The 15034-nt window shown below is 53.9% G+C and overlaps 1 protein-coding gene across 12 annotated transcripts in view; it reads left to right on the forward strand.

The window, feature by feature from the left end:
• The first annotated feature begins 5472 nt into the window (after positions 1–5472).
• Positions 5473–15034, forward strand: part of TLE3 (TLE family member 3, transcriptional corepressor) — a 58869-nt gene continuing 49307 nt past the window's right edge. For 3 of the 12 annotated variants that reach the window (XM_023552861.2, XM_064267326.1, XM_023552865.2), the window contains exons 1-4: positions 5474–6671; positions 7173–7273; positions 7797–7860; positions 8905–8949. In XM_023552861.2, coding sequence (XP_023408629.2) covers positions 6648–6671; positions 7173–7273; positions 7797–7860; positions 8905–8949 — 234 coding nt within the window. In that variant the 5' untranslated portion in view covers positions 5474–6647. The other 9 variants (XM_023552866.2, XM_023552864.2, XM_023552868.2 and 6 more) reach the window with 5 other exon arrangements.

The following is a 15034-nucleotide window of genomic DNA, read 5'->3' on the forward strand; positions in this document are numbered from 1 at the left end:
CCAGAGCCTTTTTTTCAAGTATTAGAGTAGGGTTAGGGCTACCACCTGGCTTAGCTACCACGTGGCTTAGTCCCCTTTAGGAACAGGATGTTAGTTCCTCACCTCTGCAGGCACCCAGAAAATATGCGAGAGGTTGACCCAGGAATGATTCTATGTCATCATCACGGCCACCAAAGCTGACCGTTGTTGTTGTTAGGTGCCGTCGAGTCGGTTCTGACTCATAGCGACCCTATGCACACACAACAGAACAAAACACTGCCTGGTCCTGCGCCATCCTTCCAATCGTTGTTATGCTTGAGCTCATTGCTGCAGCCACTGTGTCAATCCACCTCGTTGAGGGTCTTCCTCTTTTCCGCTGACCCTGTACGCTGCCAAGCATGATGTCCTTCTCCAGGGACTGATCCCTCCTGACAACATGTCCAAAGTATGTAAGACGCAGTCTCACCATCCTTGCTTCTAAGCTGACTGTTAGTGATCACTTAACGCGCCAGGTCTGTGCTAAGGACCTGGCACGCATCCTCTCCATCTATCCTCACAAGTCTCCGAGGTGTGTAGGGTTGTTATCACCACCTTACAGATGAGGAAACAGAGGCTTAATGAGATTAAATAAATCCTCCAAGGTCACATAGCTTGAACCCAGCCACAGAATTGGAAGAGAGTTGGGAGACTCTAGGAAGTCTTTTATCCTCCCTAAGTCTCAGCCCCTTTCCCTATACTGAGGGGGGCTTCAGAATGAGCACTATGTCTGTTCCCTCTGGGACCTCCTGAGACCACCCCCCCACCCCCGCAGAAGTAGCTGTGACCTGCATTCCCAGGAGAGCCAAGTTTGTAGAGGTAGCACAGTGTGCTAGCTAAGAGCAAGGACCCTGGAGTCAAATTGCCTGAGTTCGAGTCTTCCATCAGCCACAGAATTGACTGGGTAAGTCATTGCACCACCATGTGTCAGTGGCCCCATCTGTAAAATGGGGGTGATACTAATAGCACCCACTTCATTCATTGCATGAGGATGAAATGTGTTAATATTTTTTCAAGTGCTTAGAATAATATCTGACACAGGGTAAGTCCTATGTAAGGTTTTGTTAAATAAATAAAAATCCCCCTTCCTCTTGCTGTATGGTGAGGTGCTTGCTTGTGGAGGAAGGCCCTGATGACTGGTAGGGCAGAGAATTGTCCTAGCAATGGTGACAAAGCCCAACAGTCTGAGGGGCCTTGCAGAAGCAACGAAAGGCAGGGGGTCACAGTGAGGGGGATTTCTCTCTTCTTTGGGCAGTCCCAAAGAAAGGCCTAGAAAAATCAAAGCCAGTGGAGGCTCTAGGGGAAGGGATGACAGGGAGAGGTTCAAAACCCCACCCAAGGCTCTGTGATCAGTTCCTCAAACAGGAGGCCACAGCCTGGTGATCAGCCTAAGCCGGACCCTTTAAGTCCGGGGTAAATATAGTAACACCCTGTCTAAAAAGCACTGCACAATTATTTTTAAAGAACTGGTGGACTGGTTCCTGGGAGCTGGCAGACATCTACCCAGTAATCCCTCTGCACTCGTGATGAAGGGTCAGGGAGCCTCCGCCCTGAAATTCCATGCCGGGCTTTCTGTTTCACCCGGATGACTTTTTATTTTTTATTTTTTTAAAGTGCCAGGAATTCCTCTCCCACGTGGGGTGGACTCCGAGGTACTCAATTAAGCAGCCAATGAAAAGTCAGCGCTCCGGTAGCAAATGACCCTGACACTTCTTGTAACATAAACAGTTGAAACGTTTCCAATTAGAACTGGAGACAGAGACGTTTGAACTCTTTCTCCCCCCGCCCCCTTCTTTAAAAATAATTGTCAAGCGTTTTTGGACACGGTGTTGGTGTGTGAGTGTGTGTGTGTGTGTGTGTACTTTTTCTCTCTCTCTTTCTCCTGCATAAAAGATATTTATTTTTCTTCTTGATTTTCTTAACTTGTGGAGTAGCATGGGGTGGGGGGCAGAGCGGTGATGCTGGCCCGGTTAAAGGGGTGCTAGCCTGGTTACTTACCTCCCGGTCTCCCCCTTCCCGCTTAGGATTCAGACAGCCAAGGAGAGCTGGGAGCCACGCTGATTGTGGAGCGCGTGGGAGCCAGAGCCAGGCCAGCCGGTCTTGTGACCCCGCAGCTAGACCCTAGAAAGAGGAGATAATGAACAAATGAAAGGATGGATGGATGGGAATGAATGAATGCCTTCCCCTCCGCAATTGCTCCAAGGGAACCGGCTCGCTGAAGCAATGGTGGCGCTGAGATTGGCTGTCCAGCCAGCTGCCTTGGGTTCGAATTTCACCCGTCTGCCCAGTTTGAGGGCAAGTCTCTCCTTTTTACTCTGTAAAATGGGGCCACCAGCCATGCGGCTTCCTTCATGAGCGAAGTGAGAATGAAGCAAGTTCGCCCGAGTAGCAGTGCGGTGCCTTTTACCTAGTAAGCGCTCTAGCGCTGTTAGTGATCATTCCTGGATCCGTGGCTTTGTGTTGCAGCCTGGCCCTGCGGAGGAGGCGGCGCTCTGCAAAACCTCGTCCACCACACGCAGCCATTCTCTGTCAGAGAGTCCCCAGGCTCCTCCCGGGTACCTGGCCCGGTGCTGGCGCTGGGGTTCACCGGTGAACCCCGCGTGGATCTGCTCAGCAGGAGCGCCCGGGCTCGTGCGGGACACAGACGCGTCCCGAGGAGCTCGGAGGTCGGGGCAGGAGAGACCCAGACAGGCGACAGAGTTGCTGTGCTTTTCTGCCCACGGTACACGTAGTCTCGGCCTGGGGGCCCCAGGGCTTCTCGGCCGCGTGCGGGCGGGCGCCGTCTGAACCGGCACAGAGGGAGACCAAGAGAGGGAGGCCCGACCAGGCGCCGTGTCCTGGGCATCTTGAAGGCATTGTGTTTAATGAATCCAGGCGAGACGCACACCCGCTTTCTACCCCCTCTCCTCTCGGCTCCCAAATCGAGACCTGCTGTGGGACCCCCAGTTTACGGGGTCTTAAAACGCCCTCCACTTTGATTAGCAGCTTCAAAGAGCTCCCTTTAAAGTTCACCCCCTTCCACTCCTCCCTTTTGCAGACCACCCCTCCCCCATCACTCCTTCTAGACTTCAGGACGACGACAACAAAACACTAAAAGCAAGTTTAAAGAGGGGTAGGGGGGATCTTCAGGCTTCCTTCTGAACGTGGGCCGTAGAAATTACCTGTTTCAGGCGTGCACAAGGGTCGGAGAACCGTGGAATTTGGGTTTTCTTTTTTTTTTTCTTCTTCCTTTTTTTCTGTCTTTGTGTGTGTGTGTGGTGTGTGTTTTTACCTTTTATTATTTAAATTGATACGTTTCATTACTAGGGAGAAAAATAAAATATTCCTTTGATACACAAAATCAAATTGATATTTAGCCTCTGCTTACTTTTTTATGCATGGCTCCTTTATACCACATGGTAGTGACAGATTGTTTGAGCTGGAAGGAAAAGCCATTCAAAGCTAATTAAGCAGCCATTCCAAGCACTATTTGCAAGCGGGAGGCTCAGAAGCCTCGGCATTTGTCAGCGCTCCCCCACCCCGCGTGGTTTTGACTGACAGCTCTGCCCGCGGACTGACAGCCCTCGGCGGCTTCACCAATCAACGGTGAAAAGCTCCCTAGACGGCCTGTGATTGGGCCCTTCGGCATGCTCCGGGGCGGGGTTGGCGGCCCCCACGTGGGGCCAGGAGCGAGAAAGGGGCGGTGCGGGTAGGAAGCGGGAGCGCCCACCCGTGACGTAAGGGGGAGGGCAGAGGAGGGGGAGGGGAAAGGAAGCTCCGGAGAGGAGCCATTTTGTGTCTAATGAACGCAGCGGCCAGATGCTCGCGTCTGTCGAGCGGGCTTCGCCCCACCCCCCTTTTCGATGCGCGCCGCACACGATTTATGTTTTTATTTAGGGAATAAATAAGTGAATAGAGGAGCGCGGTTCGAGGCTGACGGCCGGAGCGAGGACGAGGAGGCTGGACTCTGAGGCGGGCGCTCACGTGTAACTCCCTGCGCACCGGCCTCCGAGCGCCAGCTCGCTCGCGGCTCCTCATTAGGATGCGAAAGCGAACCTCCGGCTCCTAATGAGGGGAAAACACAGTTCCGGGGGCGCGCGCCTCGCTCGCGCGCGCCCGGTGCCGCCTCCCGGCCCGGGTCCCCTGGCCCGCCCGGCCCGCTCCTGCCGCCGGCCCGGGCTTCGGGGGGACTTCGCCGAGATGCTGGGCAAGGGCCCCCCGGCTCTGCCCCTCCGGAGGCGCCCGCGGGGGCGTGGAGCTCGGCCGCTTCTGCCTGGGGGCTCCTCCGAAGGCCGCTTCCCCCTGACCGGCCCGGCCTGACGGAACCCCGGGCTCAGGAGCTAAAGGCTGTCGGTTTGCAGGCTGACTGACCCCCCGAGTCGAGTGGTCTTTGTGACTGCGCAGGGGCTACCCGGGGGCGAGTGGCGCATGGGCCCCTGCCGGGCCTCTCCGGGGCGGCGAGGCTGGCGACCGAGACACCCACAGACTCGCACCCACGGCCTCCCACAGGCTTCCGCCCACGTTGTGACAGTCGAGCAGGCCGAGTAAAGCGGGTCCGCGCGCAGCTCCCGGGGCAGGCGGTGCAGGGCCCCGACCCCAGCCCCTACTCCGCCACCCCGGCCCGGGTGCGCGCAGTGAGGGACCGCTGGGTAGGGCGGCAGAGAGGGCGCGGCTGCCCCCGCCGGGGACAGAGCCCCGAGTGGGGACAGCCGCGACCCGAGCAGGTTGGCGGAGGGCAGCCGGGCCCTTCCATCAGCGCTGCCCGCCAGCACGAGTTCCCCAGACTTCTCGCAGGCAGCCGTTGCACATCCAAGACGCTGCTTATTTGGCTTTATGAAAAGAAAGGCGAAGGAACAGAGAAAAGAACGAAAGCTGTGGGTAGGGCGGGAGAAGGGGTAAAGAGAGGGGCGCCCCCAGTCCCGAGCAGATTTTTGAGGGGAAAAGGCAACTTTGGGAGCCACCATTTCATCGGTCCTAAATCTTGTGAAGTGAAAACATTAAAGTGACAAAGTGATTCTGCTTGTTTTATGGTATCTAATTGGGCTGCTCTGCAGACCTAATGAGATGAGAAGGAGGACTCGCTCGCCGCCCCTGCAGAATAAACTGGTATATTACTAACAGCCACAGGTTTTTAGGGCTGTACAGCTTGTCTTTTTTTTCTTTTGTTGTTATTTCTCTGTATTTTCTCTCTCTCTCTCCCGCCAAATAATTATTTGCCAGTAGATCGTGGGAAAAAAAAGAGAGAAGAAAAAAAAAAAACTCTAGCCGCCTAGGACTATAATATATATCTATTTATTATATGTCTTTCGGTTAATTCCTGGTCTGAGGAGCGCTGTTTTTCACTCCCATGCGAAAGTCACCAGCGGGTAGGGCCTGATTGCTACTTTTCATGCATAGTTTTAGACACAAGAGGGCATTGTGACGTCGCGCCCAGCGGCGCCCAGTCGCGGGCCGAGTCCGGCAGCCCCACGTGGGGGCCCCGCGCTCCCATTGGCCAGCGCTGGGCGAAGCTGCCACATTATTTTGTTACTTTTCAGTCCCTATTTGGAACTGCTCTCGCGGCAGTTCAGACCTCGTGCTCGTCCCCCTCGCTTGTCTGTGTGTGGTATCCGCAAGGTCCGGGCACTTTTTTTTTTTTGGTGTGTGTATGTGTGTCGGGTGTGTGTGTCGGGGTGTGTGTTTTGGGGGTTTGTCGGGGCGCGGAGAGGAGAGCCGGGCCGAGGGGAAGGAAGGAAGCCGCAGAGCTCCTCGGTCTCGGGCTGCGTCTCCCCTCCAGCGCTCTCCTGTCTGCGCGCACTCCGGCGGCGGCAGAGCAGAGCGCTCCTCGTTGGGGACCTGGCGCTCGGGCTGGGAGCAGCGAGACCCCTTTGCGGAGGCTTCCCTTGTCCGCTGGAGTTAGGATGCCAGAACGGTTGATTTGCACCTCCTGAGCCCGGAGTTTTCTCTCTGGCCCTGGGAAGAGCTAGCAGCGGCGGCGGCGGCGGCGGTGGCAGTAGCAGACGGAACAGCAGGCTCTCCTCTCCGAGGGGGGGCGTCGAAGCACCCGCTCAGGGCTCCCGCCCTCACCCTCCGGCGCTCTCGCGGCCCCAAGCCGCCACCTCGGTGCCTGTCTCGTTCCTTTTCGTCCACACCGCGAGCCCGGGGCCCGGCCGCCTCTGGGATCCGACCTGCGCACCCCGGATGCTGGGGCTGTCCCTACGCGCCCCCCTCCCTGCGCAACGGGCTGAGTGATCTGGAGGGGGGCCTTCGCTCGCCCCAGGAGGGGCCCCCGGCCTCGGGACCCCCCATCGGAACCGTCGGGGAGACGACGATGTCCGCGCAGCCCCCGGCTCTGACGTGCTCGACGCAGCCCGGGGAAGGCGACCGGCCGCAGCCCGCGGAGCCCTAGTTGCACAAAGCCGGTGCCCGCCTGCCCGCCCGCCCGGCCTCGGCGCCCGCCGACGACTTTGCTGCCTGCTCCGCGGCTCTTTGTCTCCAGTTGGGGCGGGCGCCCGACTCTGGGATTTCGCTGCGAGAGCGGGCTGGGGGGGCCGGGGACGAGCTCCCGCTTTCCCGGCCGCCCCCCGCTCGGGCTCGGCTCCCCCCTCCCCCGCACCTCCCCAGCCCGGGCTCTCGGCGCTTCCACGCTCTCGGAATCACGACCCCTCCCTGCCATGTATCCGCAAGGCAGACATCCGGTGAGTAATTGCAACTCGGTTTATTTAAGCATCTATCATGGCAGGGTAAACGAGGCAGTTTATCCGGCACCTCCATTTTGCTTGTTGCTACCTTTATGGTGTGCGTGTGTGCGCTCACACAAAGGGGACGGGGATGGGGGCGCCGTTGAGAAGAGAGGTTAATTCCGTCCGAGTGGCCTGGGGGTGCTGCCGGTGAAAGAGGGGGAACTGTTTCCATGCGGCCCCCCTAATCTCCCAACTCACCCGGCTTGTATCCCCCGCCCCCACCTGACTTGGGCATGGGAGCCCCTTGGTGAAAGGGACGGGAGCCCCGCGGCTGAGAGGGAGGGACTGGCACCCCCCCACCCCTGTCCGGGAGCTGAGAAACTTGCTAGGAAGGTTCTGGGCTGGTGGCCGGGGCGCCGGCAGAGTAGCCCGAGGGAAGCAGCGGAGGGGCCGAGCAGCTTGGAGCCCCGTCTGATGCCCCGGTCCCCTTCCCTGTCTTGTCCTCCCGGGCTCCAGGCTCCCCATCAACCTGGGCAGCCAGGATTTAAATTCACGGTGGCTGAGTCTTGTGACAGGATCAAAGACGAATTCCAGTTTCTGCAAGCTCAATATCACAGGTAAGGCCAGTGGGGGCCGCCCCGGGACTGGCGGGGAGGGGGCGTCCTCGCCGAGGCTCCTGCCAATCCCCCTCCCGACTGAGGGGGCTCCCGAAGGCTGGGCGGCAGGGCAGCCCGAGCCTTCGCCTTTTGTTTCCCCTTTCCGAGAGCGGCGCCTTAACCCTTTGCCTCCCGTAGCCTCTCCGCTTCCAGGGCCGCTTGCAGGGACCCCTGGGGCTGAGGGTTGGAGTCCCAGACTGACTTGCTCCGGGGTCTGGGGTGGCCGGCCAGCGTCAGGGTCCCGCCCCCGCGCGCCCCTGATGAGTCCACTCACTCGGCCGCGCGAAGTTTCAAGTTGTTTCACTCCCTCCTCCCCACGGCGGGGACCCAAATCACCCTCCGCCCGCCCGGAGGCAGTGGAATAATGGGCTACCCCCGGGGGTGTCAGAGAGCTGGAAAAGTGGCTCTCAGAGGCCCTTGGGTTGGGACCTCGGAGGAGGCCGTGCGGGCGGCAGGCCTGAGCCCACTCCCTCTGCCCTCACAGCCTTAAAGTGGAGTACGACAAGCTGGCGAACGAGAAGACCGAGATGCAGCGCCATTATGTGATGGTGAGAGGCGGCCGAGGGCCTGGGAGGGCGCCCACCAGGACGGCGGCCACGGGCAGGAGTCTTGGGATACTGGAGCAGGGCCCCCACCACGGCCAGTGCCAGGGAGCGCAGCGTAACCTGTGCGCCCTCTGCCCTTGAGCCAGCTTCCTTTAGCCCCGGCCACTTGGGGGTGGGGGGTGGGAGCAGGAGCCGGCAGGGGGCCAAGAGAGAAATCCCAATTCCAGGCCTCCGACTTGTGCGCTACCTTTGTGCTGCTGTAACTTGTGTTTTGAAGGCTTCCCAGAGGGCTGCTTGCTGTATCTTGGCTAGTAAGATAGGATCGGGTCAGCCCAAGTCAGTGCTGGATACAAAATCTCACTGAGAGACTTCATGGTGGTGTTTGGAAACTTTCTGCTTTGCAGCCCTGGGATCCAGCCAGAGTCCAACAGAAGCCCTCTCTGCCTACCCTTTTCCTTCCCCAGAGGTTTCTGAGGCTACAGACGCCTTTTAAAGTCCTTTCCCTCTATTTCTCTTTTTAGGGGATCCCCCAACTGAAAGCCGTTTCAGTCCTGGGGCAGTAGGTAGATTGCCTTCCCTATCCGCAGCTTCTGTTCCAGCAAATTTCATTCTTCTGTTTGTGAGAGGGCATGGAAGGCACTCAAGTCCCCTCGCTCTACTGCTTTCCACACAAGAGGCCTTCAGCACAGCACTAAATAACTCTCCGTGGGCAAGAGGGTCCCAGTGTACACACTACTGCCTGTTGAACTCAAACCTGTATAAACAGGATGTATGGCACATGTGTCGCTTGTTGGAAGCAGGGCCTGAGCTTTCTTACTACTGTGTATATGATAGTCTGTCGAATGGGGGAGAGACTCTCGTCCATTGTCAGCTCTTAAACTCCTCTAGTCAGCTCTTAAACTCCTGCTTTGGGGTTTGATTTAAAACGTCTTTAGAAAATGTGTCATAAAAGCACTATTTGGCCAAAGCCTTCCCCCCAAAAAACTGAATTGGATAAGTGAACAGATTTCTGGGTTGTCTGTTAATGATAATTCTTTTTATTTTTAGTACTACGAGATGTCCTATGGCTTGAACATTGAAATGCACAAGCAGGTAAGCTCTTTTCTCTATAAGAAATATATTTAATTAAAAATGTATGTATGTGTGTGGAATTCTTATGTCCTCTCCTGTTTGAAAGTCCAGCTCCCCCCGCTCGTCCATTCTTCTCAAAGATTGAATGGACCTGTCCTTGAAATGCAGGGTCTGAAGCTTTGCTGATTTCGGGGACCTATTGAGCTTTTTAGCATCGGAGCTTGTGAAATTAGTCCTGGTCTTGGATCTTGGTTGGAAGATAAAGGACCAAAGAGAAAGTTGTATTTTCAGAGTCTGTTTTACCAGAGAGGTGGCTGGCTTCTTTTATCTGTTTTAATGTAAAATTCTCAAGAAGAGTGTTTTTTGCAAAAATGTGATGTTGCGCCTTGATAAGATTAAACTTCAAGAGCCTTAAAAGCCAGGCCAAGCTGTTGACATTTAAAGGAGTAAAGCTACTAACCTCTTAAAAACCAGGGCTGGTGAACCGGTTTGTTCCGCTTGGTTCCTGCTGAGATTTTGTATTTCCACCCCAGATATACTGAATGAGAATCTACAGTTTGACAAGATCCCCAGGTGATTCTTATAAAATAAATTTGGAGACCCAGTGCTCTGCTAGTGGTTCTCAGAATTGGTCCTGAACCAGCATTGTTAGCATTGCCTGGGAACTTGTTAGAAATGCAAATTCTCAGCAGGGTTTCGAACCCAAATGAACTGGTTCCAAGCCCTGTTAAAAAACACAAAGCTGAAATGAAACACAACTCTAATGCCTTACACTCATGAGGTAGTTCTCTCATCTCTATCTTAATTGGAAGGCAGCTGTGTTCCCATTTTACAGAGCAAGAAGCCAAAGTTGAGAGGTGAAGTAACTTGCCCAGGGGCAGCCTAGCTGGGCCTTTGGAGATGGCTGGGAGTTGAGCTGAGCTTTGAAATCCTGAAGTCAAACCAGTTTTGCTAGTCGTGGTGTCCTTTGATGGATATGTAAACTACTTTGTATTGTCACTATTCTAATAACAGTATACCTTAAACCTTGCAAATACAAACACCTTTTATCTCGGTGTATATCAGTAACTAGTCTGGGTGCAGGGCTGGGCTGTGGGAGAGGCCTGTTTGTGTATTTGTGTTTCAAGGAGAGGCTGCCTATAATTGGGCTTGGCTGGCCAATGGAGTTGACTTGGCACGTATAAATGGCGCAGGCTGGTTGTTCTTTTTAACAATTGGTGTTCTTGAAATCTCAGAAGGCTGTTGACTCATTCTAGCCTTTGGTGACCGTGACTTGAATGGATTTTCTGCTCTAAATTAACAGTCGTTTACAAGGTTTAAATTTTGCTTTTTAAGGGGGGCAGGTGACCCCTGGAGCACTTGCCGGTTCCTGTCTGCCTGAGTGGCTTCCTATAGACCCTTTCGAATCTGCAGTTTCCTTTTCCTTCTGGGGGAGCCCCAGTGTTGGGTGAAGGGCAGCCGGAAAGGGGCCTGTGTTTGTTGACAACCTGCAAAGCCAGTTTGTGGCTTGCTGGGGGATTGTGCTTCGGGATGAAGCACATGGAGGCGAACACATTTTTACTTCTTACCCACAGAAATAATAAACAGATATCGCTTGGTATGTAAAGATGTGCTTTTTGAGGGGAGTGGACTAGAGAGGCAGGTTCTGCCCAGCTTGAGGTGGGGCTGACTGGGTCTGACTAGTCCAGTAGAATGCATGAAGTAAACCTGGGGTCCCTGGTGTTCAAGGAGCCGTGGGGTGTTATGCAAGGTGTCACTGCCTCCACCCCCTCTTTTTTTGTTGTTGTTTCTGAGAGTGCTTAGTGTCTTGGGTGTGTTTAAAGAGGGTAATTGCACCCAGGTTTAAAATTTATAGCAGCAGTTATCCTTAGAGCTTGGTAATTAAGGTATAATACGTTGTTGCATGTTGAGGTCCGCATGGGTGGCGTTCCCTGGGTCTGTGAGTGGATGGTTACTTGGCACAAGGAATCCACCTTGGCTGGTGGAGCAAAGCTATGTTCTCTAAGTCGTGGGGACACTGAGCCTAGGAAGAGTTAAACATCTTAATGGATTTGGTGGTGCTGTTTGTATAAGAGCAGCTGTGAGCATCTGGGACTTCTGGCCATTCCCCAGACTGGGCTCTTAGGGGGAGAATGCCTGAGGTTTGGCTGCGTTGTCTCATTTAATCCTCTCAGCTGCCAGTGGTGGACAGAGGGATGCTCTGCTCCCCTCGTATGGGTGCGAAACTGAGGCTTGGGGGAGGGGGCAGGAGCGCAGAGCTGGGACTCAAATCTGGACCTCTGGATTTTACTCGTTTTTTGCCTTCCAGCCTCTGAGTTGTACCTATATGCTTCCCAGCATGGGTGTTTGTGTGTGTGTGTGTGTGCTGGCAGCCCTGGCTTTTCAGGGTTAATGGCAGTCTCTGAGTTGGGTGAATTCACCCTGTGGCTGTGTAGGAACAAAGAGGCAGGAGGTGAGGAAACCAGGCACTGAGAAATGTAGCCCTGACCTAAGGGGGCTGGCCACTCCCCAGGCTTGGAGGGTGCTGCAGAAGAAACCCTGCCACTAATTGTAGTGTGAGTCTTGGGTGCATTTGGCGGATGGTGGTTAGGCCTGAGCAAACAAGTTTATCAGCTGACCTGTTTAGCGGTTGACTGGTGTTTTATCTGCACACACAATCAAGTGACTGGAGTGCTTGAATTATTCATGCAGTGTCCTGCCCTCTAGACTTGACTGTTCGTGTGATTACATCTGCCTGGGACAAACAGGCTGGATTCTTCATCTTTAAGCTCAGGGGTGGGGGTGGGGGACTGTCTGTACTTTATGTAATAGATGATTTGCAGAGCTAGCACCTTGGGTAGCACGGTGGTCCTCAGCACGCTCTTACACACACACACGCTCACGCACACACGCACACAAACACACACCCTCCACCACCACGGCCACGTATTTTTAAAAGCTCTTTGCTGGCTGTATGGGAAATGCCAATTAGCTGAGAACCTTGGGTTCTGCCATATGGGCCCTAGTATCGACAGAGAACAACTGATGAGGTGTGGTGAACCTGTTTTTATTTTACCAAGAGGCTAAACTCACTGTGGCTGGCTCCTTCCCTGACTGTTTCTCCATCTCCCTCTCTGTCTTTTTCCAAGTTGTCAAATCCCAGAGAAGTAATAAATGGTTTCTCCTCCTACTCTCCTGCCTCCCTCCCTAATTATGGTAAAGCGAAGATTACAGAATCATGGGGCTGGCCTGGGACTTCAAGAGGTCACCTCCTTCAGGCCTCGGCTCCCAGGCAGGATGTCAAGGTGATTAGGCAAGGATGACTGACCAGCTCACCAGTTCCCATCTTGCTCCTGCAGAGGCTTCCCAGTGTCAGCCAGGAGTAGCAAAGCCAGCTTAGAAATAAGGCCTGCGGAGCAACTGTCGTGCCTTGAATTTGAGGCACAGATGCTGTGAGAAGCTGGGTCAGGTTGCCTTTTCACCCTCTGTGGTGACATTGATGTTTTGAAGGTAGACTTGAGCCATTTTGATTTGGGGGCAGCATCATATGCCAACATGATTAAAAAAAAAACAACGGTTGCCATAGAATTGATTCCAACTCAGGGTGACCCCACGTCTGTCAGAGTAGAACTGTGCTCCATAAGGTTTTCAATGACTGGTTTTTCAGAGGTAGACCACCAGGCCTTTCTTCCAAGGCACCTCTGGGCGGACTTGAACTGTCAACCTTTTGGTTAGCAGCCAAGAGCATTATTCCTGTGTACCACCCAGGGACTCTGTGACCTTTTCCTGTGAATTAAGTAGCCCTTCCTCTAAGTTACTTTTGGAATCCTTTGACTAGGAGGGCCCTGGAGCTTCTGATCCAAACCTTTCAGGTTGCAGATGAGAAAACTGAGGCCCAGAGAGGGGAGCTGATGATCTAGAGTTCTACAGTCTCGTGTTAGTGATACAGCTGCTACTGCAGCCTTCTCTCCAACTCCAGGTCTCTCTTTTTTTTTTTTTCCAAGACTCAAAAAACTGAAGAGTGCTCATTTGCTAACAATAGGACTCTGTGTCTTTAATTATTATTGCTTCTTTCTGTGTTACTATCTAAAGAGGCCGAGGCTCCAAACCTGGCTGCACCAAAGTCCAAAGTGCCCCGTTTCGGGTTGTATAACCGTATCGGCTGAACCTTCCTTGCCCACAGTCCTGTTTCCAATTGCCAGCTATTTACACAACTAATGATTCGATGTGTGTAGTAATAACAAAATGTGTAACTAGCAACCCCAGAGTTAAAGTTCACAGGCGAGGTAAAGGTGGTAAAACCTGTGAACTCTTTACCTGAGGATGCAGAAAGCCATGGGGGTGGCCATGAACCCAGGGCTGAAGTGGGAGTTGGGACGTTTCCATTTGTCACTCGCCGCCCCTCTCTGGGTCTTCTGAGTGATGAGGGGCTTGGGCTGGAAGTCTTTGAAGTTGTGTGACCACTGGGAAGATGCTGGTGGCCTGAAGGAGCCACCAGGTGGTGAGGTTACAAGGACCCTGCCCAAACATGTTGAGTCTGTGTCTCAGTAGGGGCCACCCTGAAAGCTGAACGGGACACAGATCCTTATGCTAGCGATTTGTGTGCCATCTGGGTTGAACTAGGAAGTTCCTTCAGTATCATTTCTTGGCCAGAGTGCTGGCATCCAAGAACCCCTGTACGACCTGGCTTCCATCTCACCTTTCCTGCCTTACCTGTCACTCCCCCTGCGCAGACCACAGACTCTGCCTCCCCCCACCCCTCCCCCCGACACAGGTGTTCTCTCTGTTCTGGTGCATGCCTCACGCAGCTTTGGGGCCTGCAGTGCTCATAGTTCCCTTCACCTCCTGCTGACTGTCCCCCCCCCCCCCGCCCCACGAATGCCTTCAACCCCCACTTCTTTGGAACCCTTTTCTCTAGTTGCCTGCCTATGGAGTGGTACAGAGTAGGTATTTGTGCACTGCTTTGGGTCTTTTCCTTCACATGCATTTGATCACCACATGACCCTGGGACATGGGCAAATGGCCTCCTTGTCCTTATTTTACAGACCAAGGAAGTTGAGCCTGGAGGGTAACCTGGCTGCTAAGCCAAGGCTCTTTTCTGTGAACTCCCCTGGAGGGTGCTGAGCTTCTCCTGTCTTTGGGTTTCTCCCCTCCCTTCCCACCTAGACATAATCTAGTTTATGTCAGAACCCCTTTCTTTCCATTTTCCCCAAAGAGTCAGTCAAGGAATGAATTTTCTTCAATGCTGGTCTTTGTGTTTTCCTCATTCTATCCCATCGTGTGAAATACAGAGATGCCAGGGACAAAAGGTGATAAGGGCCAAATCCTGCAGGTTTTTCCCTGTGTCCGTCTGTATGATGCCATTTCTCACTCCCCATTATCTCATTTTTGTAGCTATGCAGGAAGCCTGACTGCTGATGTAGCACTTGGTACATAATAGGTGCTCAGTAAACATGTCGGTTTTTCTGACTCAGAATTACTCTGAGGGTGGATTTCTGATTCCCTGAGCCCTGGGAGAAGGAAGTAGGGGTTTAATCGTGGCCTGGCTGCCAGCTCTGCAGGCTTTCCCCTATTGCTAAGCATCTAGTTTCTTCATCAGGAAAATGACGGGGTTGGATCCATTCCCAAAACGGTTATTAGGGGCCGGGGACGTGCCCGGTGTGGGCTGGAGTTGGTTACACAGCCGAATAAGACACCATTCCCTCTAGCTGGGAGTCAAGCGTCTAAATAAGTAATTGCAATGCAGTGAGGTAAGTGCTAGTGTGGACTGTGTGGACCGAATGTGACAGAGGGAGCACCCAGGACAGAGCAGCTTATTCTTCCCGGAGAAGGGGAGTCAGATCAGAGAAGACTTCACAGAGGAGCCAAATCTTATAGGGAAAGGGGGAATATTAAGGAGCCCTGGTGGTGCAATGGTTAAGCACTCGGCTGCTAACCAAAAGGTTGGCGGTTCTAACCCATCCATTGGCTCCTCAAGAGAAAAGACTTGGCAGTCTGCTCCAGTAAAGATTACAGCCATGGAAACCCTATGCTGCAAGCTCTGCTCTGTCCTATCGGGTCGCTGTGAGTCAGAATTGACTAGAGGACACACAGCAACAACAGCAGGGTTTATTAGACAGCAGCGGGC

The sequence above is a fragment of the Loxodonta africana genome, chromosome 13, assembly GCF_030014295.1.
Source record: "Loxodonta africana isolate mLoxAfr1 chromosome 13, mLoxAfr1.hap2, whole genome shotgun sequence".
Classification (NCBI taxonomy): Eukaryota; Metazoa; Chordata; class Mammalia; order Proboscidea; family Elephantidae; genus Loxodonta; species Loxodonta africana.